Source organism: Tasmannia lanceolata, unplaced genomic scaffold (genome assembly GCF_043159265.1).
Source record: "Tasmannia lanceolata isolate RefF3 unplaced genomic scaffold, GAP_Taslan_0.1 ptg000002l, whole genome shotgun sequence".
Classification (NCBI taxonomy): domain Eukaryota; kingdom Viridiplantae; phylum Streptophyta; class Magnoliopsida; order Canellales; family Winteraceae; genus Tasmannia; species Tasmannia lanceolata.
Genome location: NW_027518679.1, coordinates 26,024,059 through 26,037,506, shown reverse-complemented (window position 1 = coordinate 26,037,506; position 13,448 = coordinate 26,024,059). Strand labels below are relative to the sequence as shown.

Genomic DNA, 13,448 nt, shown 5'->3' with positions numbered 1-13,448 from the left:
GAATGTCTTTGAGTGTGGATTCATTTTTTTTTTTTAGGGAAAAATACACTCTGTGGTTTCTGACACATTCAACTTAACCCCTAATGTTTAAAAAGTTACAAGTAGACCCCCTGTGGTTTCAATTTGTGTAAGGTAGACCCCTTCATTTGATTGGCCCCTAATTTTTTAGGCACACTCTATCTAAGTCAGGGCCCATCAAATGCACGCTTTGGATCATCCAAACAATGTGGGCCCACTGTGTTTTTTGTAGTGTTTGGATTCGGGTATGGGCCCACATTGTTTGAATGATCCAAAGAGTTCATTTGATTGGCCCTGACATAGATAGGGAGTGCCCAAAGAATTAGCTCCATCGGATCATCCCAACCCTTCAATCTGTGGACGGACCGTCAACTAAGGGGACCTACCATATACAAATTGAAACCACAGGGGTCTACTTGTAACTTTTTAAACATTAGGGGTTAAGTTGAATGTGTCAGAAACCACAGGGGTCTAAGTGTATTTTTCCCTTTGTTATTGAATCAAAAGAACCTCAACCTCTACGTTGAAGAACAACGCCTCGACCATTGAGCTAGAGGCTCACTATTCATTTTGTTTTACAATTTTTAATAATCTTTTTAGGGATGTTACCCTACTCAAAGATGCTATTAACCTCCAAAAAGTACAAACAAAGTGAGTAGTGCCATTATCAAAATATGGTAGTCTAGATATCAACTGCCTTTATTGGATGGGATTTGCTGGGGACGACCTCCGAAGGCATTTTGCGGCCCACTGTTGCATGATAGAGCAGCCACATCAGATGAATTAAATGAGTAAGACAAAATCTGTTGAAAGTGAGCCTATGTGTTTCTAAAAGAAAAGCATGGAGAAAGTCGACAATGTTTCTTGAGGATAAATACAACATGGCGTGTGGGATTCTGATCACTTTCATTTTTCCTTCTGATTTAAGGTTAGATGAGAAATGGGTAATCTGTTTACCTGCCCAACTGGGTTACATGTGGTTTTAGAATGTTTCCATTTCAAGAAAAAGGTGAATGACCAAGAAGTTTCCAAAAAATGTTGTTGTTCTCATCCCTTGGTTACATGTTCTCATCTCTACACATATGTGTAGAGAGTTCTCTACACACTAGCTTAAAAAATGGTGGGGGCCCATATTGTTTGGGTGATCCAAGCCATCCATTTTAAAGGCCCTCACACAGATAGGGTGTCTATAAAAAATCAGATCCATAGGATCATCCCAACCCTACGATTTGTGGAGGTAAAATGGATGTCTTTAAACCTTTACAAATTAGTCCATTTTTTGTCTCCACAGTTCGAATGGTTAGGATGATCCTATGGATCTGATTTTTTATGGACACCCTATCTATGTGAGGGCCTTTAAAATGGATGGCTTGGATCACCCAAACAATGTGGGCCCCCACTATTTTTTAAGCTAGTGTGTAGAGAACTTATCTACACATATGTGTAGGAACCGTTTTCTCATATATATATATATATATATATATATATATAGAGAGAATAGAGTTCCTAAGGTGTCACCTCATATAGCTTATATGAGGTGGCGCTCACAAAACATAAGGGGCCCACATTTTTGGGGTGATCCAAACCACTCATTTGAAAGGCCCTTAGATAGATATGGTGCTTACAAAAAATCAGGTCCATAGGATCATCCTAACCCTTCCATTTATGGAGGTTAAAATGGGCAAATTTATGGAGGTTTATACCCATCCATTTCAACCTCCACAAATGGAAGAGTTAGGATGATCCTGTGAAGTTAATTTTTTGGGCACACCCTATCTATGTGAGGGCCTTTCAAATGAATGGTTTGGATCATCCAAACAAAGTTGGCCCCTTATGTTTTTAAGCGCCACCTCATATAAGCTATATGAGGTGACACCTTAGGAACTCTATTCTCATATATATATATATATATATATATATATAGGGTTTAAAGACATCCATTTTACCTCCACAAATCGTAGGGTTGGGATGATCCTATGGATCTGATTTTTTGTAGACACCCTATCTATGTGAGGGCCTTTAAAATGGATGGCTTGGATCACCCAAACAATGTGGGCCCCCACTGTATTTTAAGCTAGTGTGTAGAGAACTCTCTACACATATGTGTAGGAACCGTTTTCTCATATATATATATATATATATACACACACACTAGTCAAAAACCCGTGCGATGCACAGGCCGACAAAGAACTGTACGGACCACGTCATAGGTTGATCCAAACCGTCCATGTGATGGAACACAACATAAATAGGTTGTGCCCCAAAAATCATTTCCATAGGCCGATCCTAGCCCTCCAATCTATAGATGTTTCCATAATTCATCTTATCTTAAATCGGACGGTCAAGATCACCCTATAGTTTTTTAATTAAAAAATCATAAAGGAGGGGGGTAAGATCGAAATTATACGGCTTTAATGGGTGCCTTTGTTAAAAGCATAAAGGGGAGTAGGATTGAAATTATATGATCTAACGGGTGCCTTTGTTAAAAGCATAAAGGAGGGGGGGTAGGATTGAAATTATATGAGTTGAATGGGGGCATTTGTTCAAAAAAGTCAAAAAATGTGAGGTGTAATTCTCAAGTGATTTTCAAAAAAATTGAAAAAACCCTCCTCTTTTCATTCCAGCTTATTATAGTAGATAGATATGGAAATGATGTCAGCACAACCATGTTTTAATAATTGCACGACCTAGCTTGTCTTTTCTTTTTTAATTGGCTTGTAAGAGCTTTCATGGAAATGTAATAACCTTTTGACAGTTCTTTAAGGGTGCTGATTCCCACACCCTTTAGGATGTTTCACCCCCCCTTCAGTGTGAATTGACATCAAAAAGACTTAAATGAGACTTTTTTACATCAATTCTCGTTAACCGGGTGCGAATCATCCTACAGGGGTACGAATTTATCATCTCCCCTCTTTAAATTCTATAAGACAAGATGCATTAGTGCAGATAACAAAACATGGTTGTGCTGATAATATTTCCTAATATATAATAGGGATAATTACATTTACACCCCCTCTAGTTTCTGACACATCCACTTCCAGCCCTATAGTTTAAAACGTGACAAATACACCCCTGTAGTTTCAATTTGTTTAAGGTTTGCCCCCTCAGCTGAAGGTTCGTCCATAGATTGAAGGGTTAGGATGATCCGATGGAGCTGATCAAACGCTTTGGATTCAGGTATGGGCCCACATTATTTGGATGATCCAAAGCGTTCATTTGATGGGTCCTGACATAGATAGGGTGTGCCAAAAAAACAGCTCCATCGGATCATCCTAACCCTTCAACCTTCAGCTGAGGGGGCAACCCTTAAACAAATTGAAACTACAGGGGTGTATTTGTCACGTTTTAAACTATAGGGGTGGAAGTGGATGTCAGAAACTAGAGGGGGTGTAAATGTAATTATCCCTATATAATATCTAATTCAGCCAAAAGGAGTAGAGGTTGATATTACATAGATGGGCCCTCCCAGACGTGTATTTGTTGCGAATAGTTTACAGGGCTGTCAAAGGTATGAAATGGTGGGCTCCATCTGCTTTTCATATGCTTAAACATAGTTAGCAAAATGTGATTAGGCAAAATGATGGATGGGAAAAATTCGAGTTTAACACAGTATTAGTTCAAAAAAATGTGGTAAAGATTTTGTATTATACAAAATATAGTGGGGATAAAGTTGGAAAGTTGGCCAAAAAATGCATATAATAGTCTAAAACGGGTTTTAAACGTGTTTAAAACATTTTCCACAAAAATACGGAGTTTTATTCACTTTAAAAAATTTACGCGAAGTATTAAACAGCACAACAATAAAACACATTTTTTCAAAAAAAATAGGGCAGTGATAAATCGATTCCCCAAATTGATAAATCGACTCCCCATGTGTCTATCTCTCTCCTCCTGCCCAAAAAATAATGTTGTTTAAAACGGAGTTTTGCTAACTATGCTTCTAAACTAGGCAGATATATATTAGGTTGAGCTTTTGCTAAAAAAATGAACTGGAATCAACCCCAACCTGACCCAATTCTATTGTAAAAAGCCTAAAAGTTCAACCTGAATTACCAAAAATCTAGCCGAGTTGAACCCCTACTTTCCTTTGTCATTCATTTTATTTCCATTGAAAGTTTTTATTGGAAAACTTATTTCATGGAAAAAATTTACTGAATTTTTTTACACCCCATCCATAGCATGGGTGGGTTCATCATTTTACAACAAATGTTTTGATAAGTAAGGCCTATCATTTTACTCCCGTGCATAGCATGGGTGGGCCCCACCATTTTACACCCATGAGTGGGCCCAGAATCTCCATCCAAATTCATGCATAGATTGTGCCCCACCATTTTATATCGTGATTTGATAGGGTGGGTCCCACCAACTCCGCTCTCAAACCCATGCATTATGTGGGGCCCAAAATTTTACATCATCTTTTGATGGGATGGCTGCCAAAATCAAGGTTTTTACTCGAGATAATTTTTGTCTTTTCACATATAACGATAGTTTGTTCATTTTGAGTAAAAAAATGTACTATGTTTTAATAATTGCACAAACTCAGCTTCTCTTTTGTTTTTTAAATGGCTTCTGAGAGCTTTTTAGGAACTGTAATAACCTTAGACAGCCGTTTAAAGAATAAAAGACAAGATGAGTTCTTGCAATTATCAAACCAAGGTAGTGCCAGTACCAGTAGCCCAAATAGAAGGAAAATGGGATGGGAGCTGCTTGGATAAAGGGTGAAAGAGGAATAGTAATTGTTCAAACGGGATGGCAGAGTTGAAGACGTTCAAAATGCGACTATTCCATCCTCACCCTTCTACCCTACAGCCGAAACAACACTTCCAAACCAATGTCTTTGAGCAAGGTAGGACCCACTCATGTTTTTCAAAATGAACCGTATGGCCCACACCATGGGACGATCCAAACCGTCCATTTGATAGGTTACATTAAATAGGTTGTGTACCAAAAATCATTTCCTCAGGATGATCCTAGCCCTCCGATCTAAAGAGAAACTGAATATTATGGAAACCTTATAGATCGAGGTTTGCAATCATCCTATGGAAATGATTTTTGAGGCAGAACCTATTTACGTTGCGGCCCCGGCTTGTATCCTCCTGTGGTCTGGACCGTACACTTTATTTTGAAAAATATGATGGGGCCCACAATTGGGCCTTAATGTTACTGTACATCCCACACTATAGGATAATCCAAACCATCCATTTGATGGGCCGGAACGTAAATACGATGTGCCCCAAAACTCATTTCCATAGGATGATCGCAACCATCGATCCCTCGTCAAGGCAACTGCTTTCTTTATTTCGCTTGCCGTTAGCCTTACTAATAGGGCTACCATGTACACTTCATTTTGAAAAATATGGTGGGGCCTACAATTGGGCCTTAATGTTAGTGTACAACCCACACCATAGGATAATCCAGACCGTCAATTTGATTGGCTGCAAGGTAAATACTAAATAGGTTCTACCCCAAAAATCATTTCCATGGGATGATCGCAACCCTCCAATCCATAGAGGTTACCATAATATGCAATTTCTCTTAGATAGGAGCGCTGGCAACCTATTTACATTGTGACCCATCAAATGGACGGTTTGGATCATCCCGTGGTGCCGGCCATACGTTTCATTTTGAAAAACATGGGTGGGGGCTACCTTGCTCAAAGATTTCCATCAAATTAATTATTGGGCCCACCAACAGAGAGAGAGAGAGAGAGATAGTGGTTTGGAAGTGTTGCACCGGCTGTAGAGTGGGGGTGGGGGGTTTTTTAAATATTCTTCTAATTAGAAAATCAGGCCATGTCATCATTGGGACCAAAACACCCATGATGGAATTTTATTTTTTATTTTTATTTTTTCTTTTTGACTTGTTGAAAAAGACTTAAATGTCCTTGTATGTGAAAAGACAAAATTTTACCTTGTAAAAGACCAAATTACCCATGCCATGCAGGAGTGTTACATAGTGGGCTCCACCCATCATTGGGACCCACTGGGTGAGATGAGTTTTCTCATTGAAAATCACATGGCAGCTGGTTCATGTTGTACAAGGATTGTTTCTTAAAAAAAACAATAATCATCCAAAACAGTTTTGGACTCACAATCGGTTCTCAAAATCCAAAACAAGCAAAAACCAGTCTTAAAAATGTTTTTCTCTTAGTATTGATCTGAGTCTCTCTGAGTTTCAGCATGTTTAAAACTCAAAGTTAGATTATTAATCAATCACAGTTATTAGTAAACAGATGGCCCTCTATACAATAAATAGTGAACTCATAAAAGCAACACTAGAAAGGGAGAAGAGCTCATACTCTCATTGAAAGTCCTAGAAACACAGCAGCAGATGAGATTTGCACCTTAAGATCAGCAATATCGACATCGTGGCCACCTTCAACCAAGCCCCATCGATCAACCTGCACAATAAACCACGAAAAAGCAGTCACTTCGAAAATATCTCAATATTTTGTGATTTTTTGATAAAACGACATAATCCCAAAAAAAACTCCAAGATTCTGAAAAAATCAAGCTATCATAATATTTTATTTTTTCAACTACGTAAACTATCACTAAAATAATATCGCAATAAATTCACAATATTATTTGCTTTGCTAATTCAGTTTTTTCCTGATACAAACCCAAAATTAACAAAAAAAAAAGTTTTAAATATCCCAAGATGTATGGAATGAAAGCAAAAGAACAGACGAAAGGAAAAACCTGTAAATCTTCTTCGAGTCTAATCAACTCGATGGCCTCCTCAATTTCCAACCTTCCACGAAAGGTTGCAATAGAAATTATCAGAGAATGTGCAGCTGCCGTCATTGCATCGATTGCAGCCAATTCACAGTCACTTGTTTTCTTTAGAAAGTTTTCAATGGCACTAACCAGACCATCCTCTTGCTTGGCACCAAAGAAACTCGAGGACACTACCGGCTTAAAACCGAATTCTGACTTAACCCAATCAAGTAAAGGATCGAATTTTTCCATTTGTTTTTCTGCAATTATTCAGAAGAAACAAATGTAAGAAAATCCGTGTTGTATTTAAGATCAAATAAATGACACCGACAAATAATCAAAATAAAACGTCTAAAAAGGGCTAAAGGTTTTTAAGTAATTTAAACTAATGTAGCAGAAAATGAGTTTAGTGATCTATAATCCAGAGTGACAGAGGCATTCAAATATAGAACTGTATGTAACACTAAGTTTGAACTAGTCCACTTGAGGGAAAAGAGGAAAGTTGATAGTTTCTGAAGGGTATCTATTTTTGTGTAAAATCACCTGGGACCTGACAAAACTAAGGGAATGTCCCAATGTTTCAAAACACGGCTGAGTACTCGGTAGATGAGGCCAAATAGTTGGTAAATGCAGCTGCTGAGTACTTGGTTGACGCAGCCGAGTACTCGGGAGAGTCAAAGGAGTTTGACTTTGTAGGGCAAAATGTGGACTCCGACAGGAATGCAACCGAGATAAAAATGAGTCGACTCAGGTGAGAAAATGATGATGCAGGAGAGTTTTGAAACTGTGGAATATTCAACATCTATGAACTTCACTTAATGACCAGCCCATATACATGCTTGGATTCGCTAAAAAGTTTACTCAATCAGCTTCTGAGACAGATGACATAATTTTACTTATTGTGGTCAGAACTCAAAGATTTATTTGTGACAGAATGCATTTCAGAACTACAAACAATATCACATGAGGGCCAAAGCTCAAAATCCTACTAATTAGGACTTTCAGACATTGAAGAACAAGGTTCACCCTAGCAGAACATGTGATATGCAGGCACATGAGTATGTGACAGATTTCAACACGTGAATTCAGGATCGACATATTTGGAACTTTGTTTCCAGCTTTTTTCTGATTTGCACGTAAGTTTAAATTTACTGTAGGTTTTTATTTCTACTCTGTAAAGAAACCTTCTATAAAGAAAAAAGAAAATGTTAAACATTTAAGTTCCATTAATATAACTTACTATAGCCGTTATTGAAAAAACTCACTATAACCGTTATTGAAAAAACTCACTATAACCTTTATTGAAAAAACATTAATTTCTTAGGTAAAATATACTTGAACACATAATTCCTAACTTCTGGGTTTCTCAATTCAACACCTTGAATTTGTGTATGACTGATACTAAGCAACAAAACATAAAGCAACTATCAGTGCCATTTGTTGGAAAAGTAATTCATCCAAGTTGACCAAAAAGGGGAAATAGATAATGAAAAAACAAGGAAGAATAAACTATGTGATTCTAGTCTACTTGACCAAAAAGGGGATAGACATGAAGTGTTTTCCCCTTATCATTAATGGCATAGAATATTGTCGTCCCAATAAGAGGACTCTACACTCAACAAGGAGTAAAGAGCACCATAGAGGGAAAGAGAAAAGTCAACAGGTCATGCAGCAAGGAGGGAATAGAATGAAGACGGAGAATATTCCATCACATAGAATCCAAGACATTTGAACCAAGACCTTTCTCTCAATGTCTCGTTTGTAACAACTTTTCCTTGTGACTCAGCTAATACTATTGCTTGAGCTAAGAATCGTAGCAGCAGACCTTGGCGACTTCATACTTTAGACAAAATTTGGGATTTGGTCCGTCTCCTTCACCCTCAATTCACTCACATGAGAAGATCTGCAAACTCAATGGCTGACGGTTTGGCGAAAGAGGGTGTTAATAGTGACACCACTCACCTCTTTGTCTCTGACTCATTGGATGACTTAGTATAAGTCTTTGTTTTTACTCTTTTATTTACGCATACGGAATTGATTGTATTGCCTTCTAGGGCTTGTTATCATTCGAGGGGACTCCTGGTCCCCCATGTATCACCTTTTGTTTCTGGAATAAAATTTTGTTACCTTTCAAAAAAAAAAAAACTCTTCTTTGCGCAATTATCCAAGGAGAACCCAATCCAGCGTTGCAACTTGTTACCCACCAAACCAATCACATGGTGAATTGGTGATGTCTGAACTTCAAATTAAGCACTTTCATGTGCAAGTTTGTAAACCGTTTTAAGTGGTAAATTTTGATCGTAGACATGGTATTTTAAACTTCAGCCGGCACTCGTCATCCTTACTATACACCCACCAAAAAAAACCCTATATATCTAAAAAATATTAATGCACATTCCATTAATATAAGTTAAAAGGTAAAAGAAATGACATGATCATCGGCTTTCAAAATACGTGAAATATTGTTCCAAACATGTACGACAGAAAATTTCACTAGGTGTTTGGTCTTCTTAAACCATTATGGATTGTTGTCTTGCTTATGTCAAGGTTTATGCGTGCATATTTGTGCTTATTCTAGCATGTCTGGAAGTTCCAACTTAAATTTCAATCATTTTTTTGTCGGTTCCCATAAACTTCCACGAAGTAATTCCATGGGGAAAGAAACCGAACTTTGATTCCTTGGTCATAAATAAAGAAACGTATAAAACCAAACATAAATAAAGAAACATATAAAGCCAAGCATGTACTCGAAGTTAAAACTTTGCAAGATTATTCATAGAATTAGGGGCATGCAGGAAGTTAATGAAACCATCCACTTCATCAAATTTGAATGAGCACACGTAACTATTATTTATCTAAAATTCATAGACTAAGAGCTGAAGGCACAGTTCATGCCTGACAATGTGTCCTGGATGGGGAATGACAAGCACTATTCAATCTGAAGCCTTATTAGGTAAGTCCTGTATTAGTCAAGGGTGAGATGAATGTACATCAAGTCGTTATTGACACTGGATATAAAAAAAGACATGCCCAACAACGAGGCTCTTAGCCAAAGCTTCTTTGTTCTTGCGGCAAAGACATCTGAGGAGATTCATGCCTCGCCTGAATCCAGAAAATCTTGTCTCCTATGCTCTCAGAAACTCCATGATATCCGGGCAAAACTTTGAGGGTAACATGCTCTATCCAAAGAAACCATATGGCCAAACTGATTTCCAATCTCACTGAAGTTTGATGCATTCCAAACATCCGACAGTACACCTTTTACTTCCCTCCACACATCCTGTAATAGGGAAATTCTTATGTTCGCCAAATTGCCATCACTGCAAAGGGGGTCTCAGTCTTGTGCTTCCATATGCGTACGCAGCGTACCAGATCATCCTTGTTAATCTCAGGCGGAAGGAAATCAAAACCTCAAATGTATCACTGTATTTCAATCTTCCCCTTGAGGTCACTTGTGCGAGATAACCAAGCTTCCAATATTTGCCTCAATCGCAACCAACGGGGTACAAGCTTGCCCCAAATCGCCGATTTAAATGCTGGGATTATCTGTAGCCGAGGCACTCCAACAATACTGCCAATGGCCGAGGGAGTGGAGATGAAACATGTCCATTGCGAACTCTCATGCGGGTTGCTGGTGTTCCGGTTTAGGGTTGATTGTCTACCTAACCGTGGCAAACGTTCCCGGCGTGAAAAATCTGCAATGCAACATGCTTTTTTAGGAAAATTTTGGTCTAAGCTTGACCAGATCTCCCCACATGTGCAGCTTGCGGATCGACATATGAAATTGAAGTATTGACAAATGTGACATCACCATTCAGCCAGATTCCAGGGATGGCATTCTTCTCCGCTTTCTCAAATAGTTAGACTTCCTTGCTATGGACGATATCCCATCATGACTCCACGTCTTCTTTAGGGTTTTCCCTCCATGTCGGTCTCTCCTGCAAAGCCTCTACGGTTCTAATCTGCATAACCCTTCCTTCTCGGACCACAGTCTGGTCTTCAAAGTCACTCAAAAAGCCTACCTTCTTCCATGTTTCTCTCCATTTTCTTTTTTCTTTCTTTTTGTTTTTGTGTGTGTGTGTGGGTGGGTGGGTGGGGGGAGGATGAGGGTTTGAGTCATCATGAAGACTCGAGTGGTGGAGGAAGCTGGGTTGGTAAGCCGCCCCCCACTGTCCCCTTTTCCCCTTTTTTTTTATCCTCTTGATCTTATTTTCTCTATGTTTCTATCTCTCTATACCTCGGTTGAGATCATCCCCTTTTCCTTCCTGTTGAGAGAGGAGAAGATAGAAAATAAGAGAAGATTAGAAGAGAGAAAATTGTGATTAGGGTATTCTCCCCCTCACTTATGCATGCTACACACATACAATACACACTTAGGCATGCTACACACATACAATACACACTTCTAACACTCCCCCTAGAGCTAGAATGTATATATTGAACATTCCAAGCTTGTTACAAATATCACTAAGTCTAGCCTTTCCTAGGGGCTTGGTGAGAACATCAGCAAGTTGGTCCGCCGACCGAGTGAAAGTAGTGCATATCTCTCTCTGCTGAATCATGTGACGTATGAAGTGACAGTCCACCTCTATATGCTTCATACGCTCATGGAAGACCGGATTGGTAGCAATGTGAATAGCTGCCTTGTTGTCACAGTATAGCTGAGCTAGGGATGATGGGGAAAAACCAATGTCAGACAAAAGTGAGCGTAGCCAGATAAGCTCACTGCTAGTATGTGATAAAGCTCGATATTCAGCTTCAGCACTAAACTTAGCAACCACATTTTGCTTCTTGCTTCGCAAGGACACTAAGTTACCCCCCACAAAGGTACAATAGCCAGTCGTAGAGCATCTATCGGCTGGAGAGCCTCCCGAGTCAGCATCATTGTATCCTGCCACCCTCCGATGGCCATACCTTTTGAAAAGCAGCCCGTTTCCTGAGGTGCCTTTCAAGTATCGAAGAATCTGACTTACAGCTTGCCAGTGGGATGTACGAGGAACACTCATGAACTGGCTAACAACCCACACAGCATAAGAAATATCTGGTCGAGTAATTGTGAGGTATATGAGCTTCCCAACCAGCCTTCGGTATCTACCAGGGTTATGTAACAAATCACCCTCTTCTGGATGGAGCTTCGTATTTGGGTCCATGGGAGTAGCGGTTGGTTTCATACCCAGGGATCCTGTCTCATCTAGAAGATCTAACACATACTTCCTCTATGAGAGGAAGAGACTAGTAGAGTACCTGAGTAAGCGACCTCAATCCCCAAAAAATATCGAAAGCGACCAAGGTCTTTTGTGGAGAACTCTTTCTGCAGAAAAACCTTTCAACTGCAGAATGCCAAATGTCATCCACATACACTATGAGGAGGACATGACCAGCACCTGACTAATGGCTGAAAAACTGAATGGTCAACTGCACACTGCCTCATGCCATATCTTATGAGCGCCTCACTGAACTTTCCAGACCATGCCCGAGGTGATTGCTTGAGCCCATATAATGATTTGCGAAGCCTACATACCGAGGAGGACATCTCCCCCTGAGCAACATAACCAGGAGGTTGCTCCATGTACACCTCCTCGGCAAAATCTCCATGGAGGAAGCATTTTGGACGTCCAGCTGAAATAATGGCCAGGAGAAATAAGAACACACACAATCTTGGCAACGAGAGAGAAGGTCTCAATGTAGTCGATCCCGTAAGTCTGAGTGTAGTCCTTGGCTACCAAGCGCGCCTTAAGGCGCTCAACCGACCCATTTGGAAAATATTTGATGGCATAAACCCATAGACAACCAACAGGGTGAGCACTAGGAGGAGCAACTAGATCCCAAATATGATTGGCCTGGAGAGCGACCATCTCACTGTCCATAGCAGCACGCCGCCCAGGGTGAGCAAAAGCCTCCTACACAAACTGAGGCAAGGAAACATAAGACAAAGAGGAGATAAAATTGTGAAATGAAGGTGTGAGATGATCATAAGAAACATAAGATGAAATAGGGTGAGCAGTAGTGCGTGAACGAGTGTGTGAAGCAATAGGGGCGTCTACAGCCACATCAGAAGAGAGAACAACAGGTACCTGAGAGCAAGGGGTCGGGATCGTCGACTGAAAAGATGATGTCTCGGGTGCAGAGTAATGGGCATCTGGCCTTGGACGCCGTTGACTTCGGATTCCCATCCTCCCCCAGCTCGTAGGAGTTGGAGGAGTTGAGACCAGTAATGGTGCAGAATCCAACACAGGAGGAGCCACTAATACCTCTAACGGTGGAGAAGAAGACCCAACCGGGTCAGGTAGGACCGGAAGGGGAAGAGGAACCGAAGGGTCGAATACAATAGGACTACTCTCAGCAGAAGCAGTAAAGTAGGAGACTCAAAGAATGTGACATCGGTGCAAACAAAAAGACGACAAAGTTTGGGACTGTTAATCTATAACACTTGTAGCCCTTTTGAGTACGAGAATAGCCCAGAAAGACACAACGTTCAGCCCGAAGGTTAAACTTATTCAGACCCGGGGCAAGGTTGTGAACCAAGGAGACACAACCAAATACCCGTGGAGTAAGAGGAAAGGGATCAGTCTGAGGATGAAGAACCGAGAAGGGAGAGTGACCGTCGAGAACGGAAGAAGGTAGACGGTTGGCTAAGAAGGAAGCCGTAAGTTTAGCATCGCTCCAATACAACTTGGGAACATGCATCTGAAAGAGAATGGTGGGAGCCAT

The 13,448-nt window shown here is 40.1% G+C and overlaps 1 protein-coding gene across 1 annotated transcript in view; it reads right to left on the bottom strand.

Moving 5' to 3' along the window:
* Positions 1 to 6,147: 6,147 nt before the first annotated feature.
* LOC143883234 (ATP12 protein-like protein) overlaps positions 6,148 to 13,448 on the bottom strand; it is a 30,254-nt gene continuing 22,953 nt past the window's right edge. The window contains exons 3-4 of the mRNA XM_077386584.1: positions 6,720 to 6,997; positions 6,148 to 6,418 (exon numbers count right to left, since the gene is read on the bottom strand). Coding sequence (XP_077242699.1) covers positions 6,311 to 6,418; positions 6,720 to 6,997 — 386 coding nt within the window. The 3' untranslated portion in view covers positions 6,148 to 6,310. The remainder of the gene's footprint in view (positions 6,419 to 6,719; positions 6,998 to 13,448) is intronic.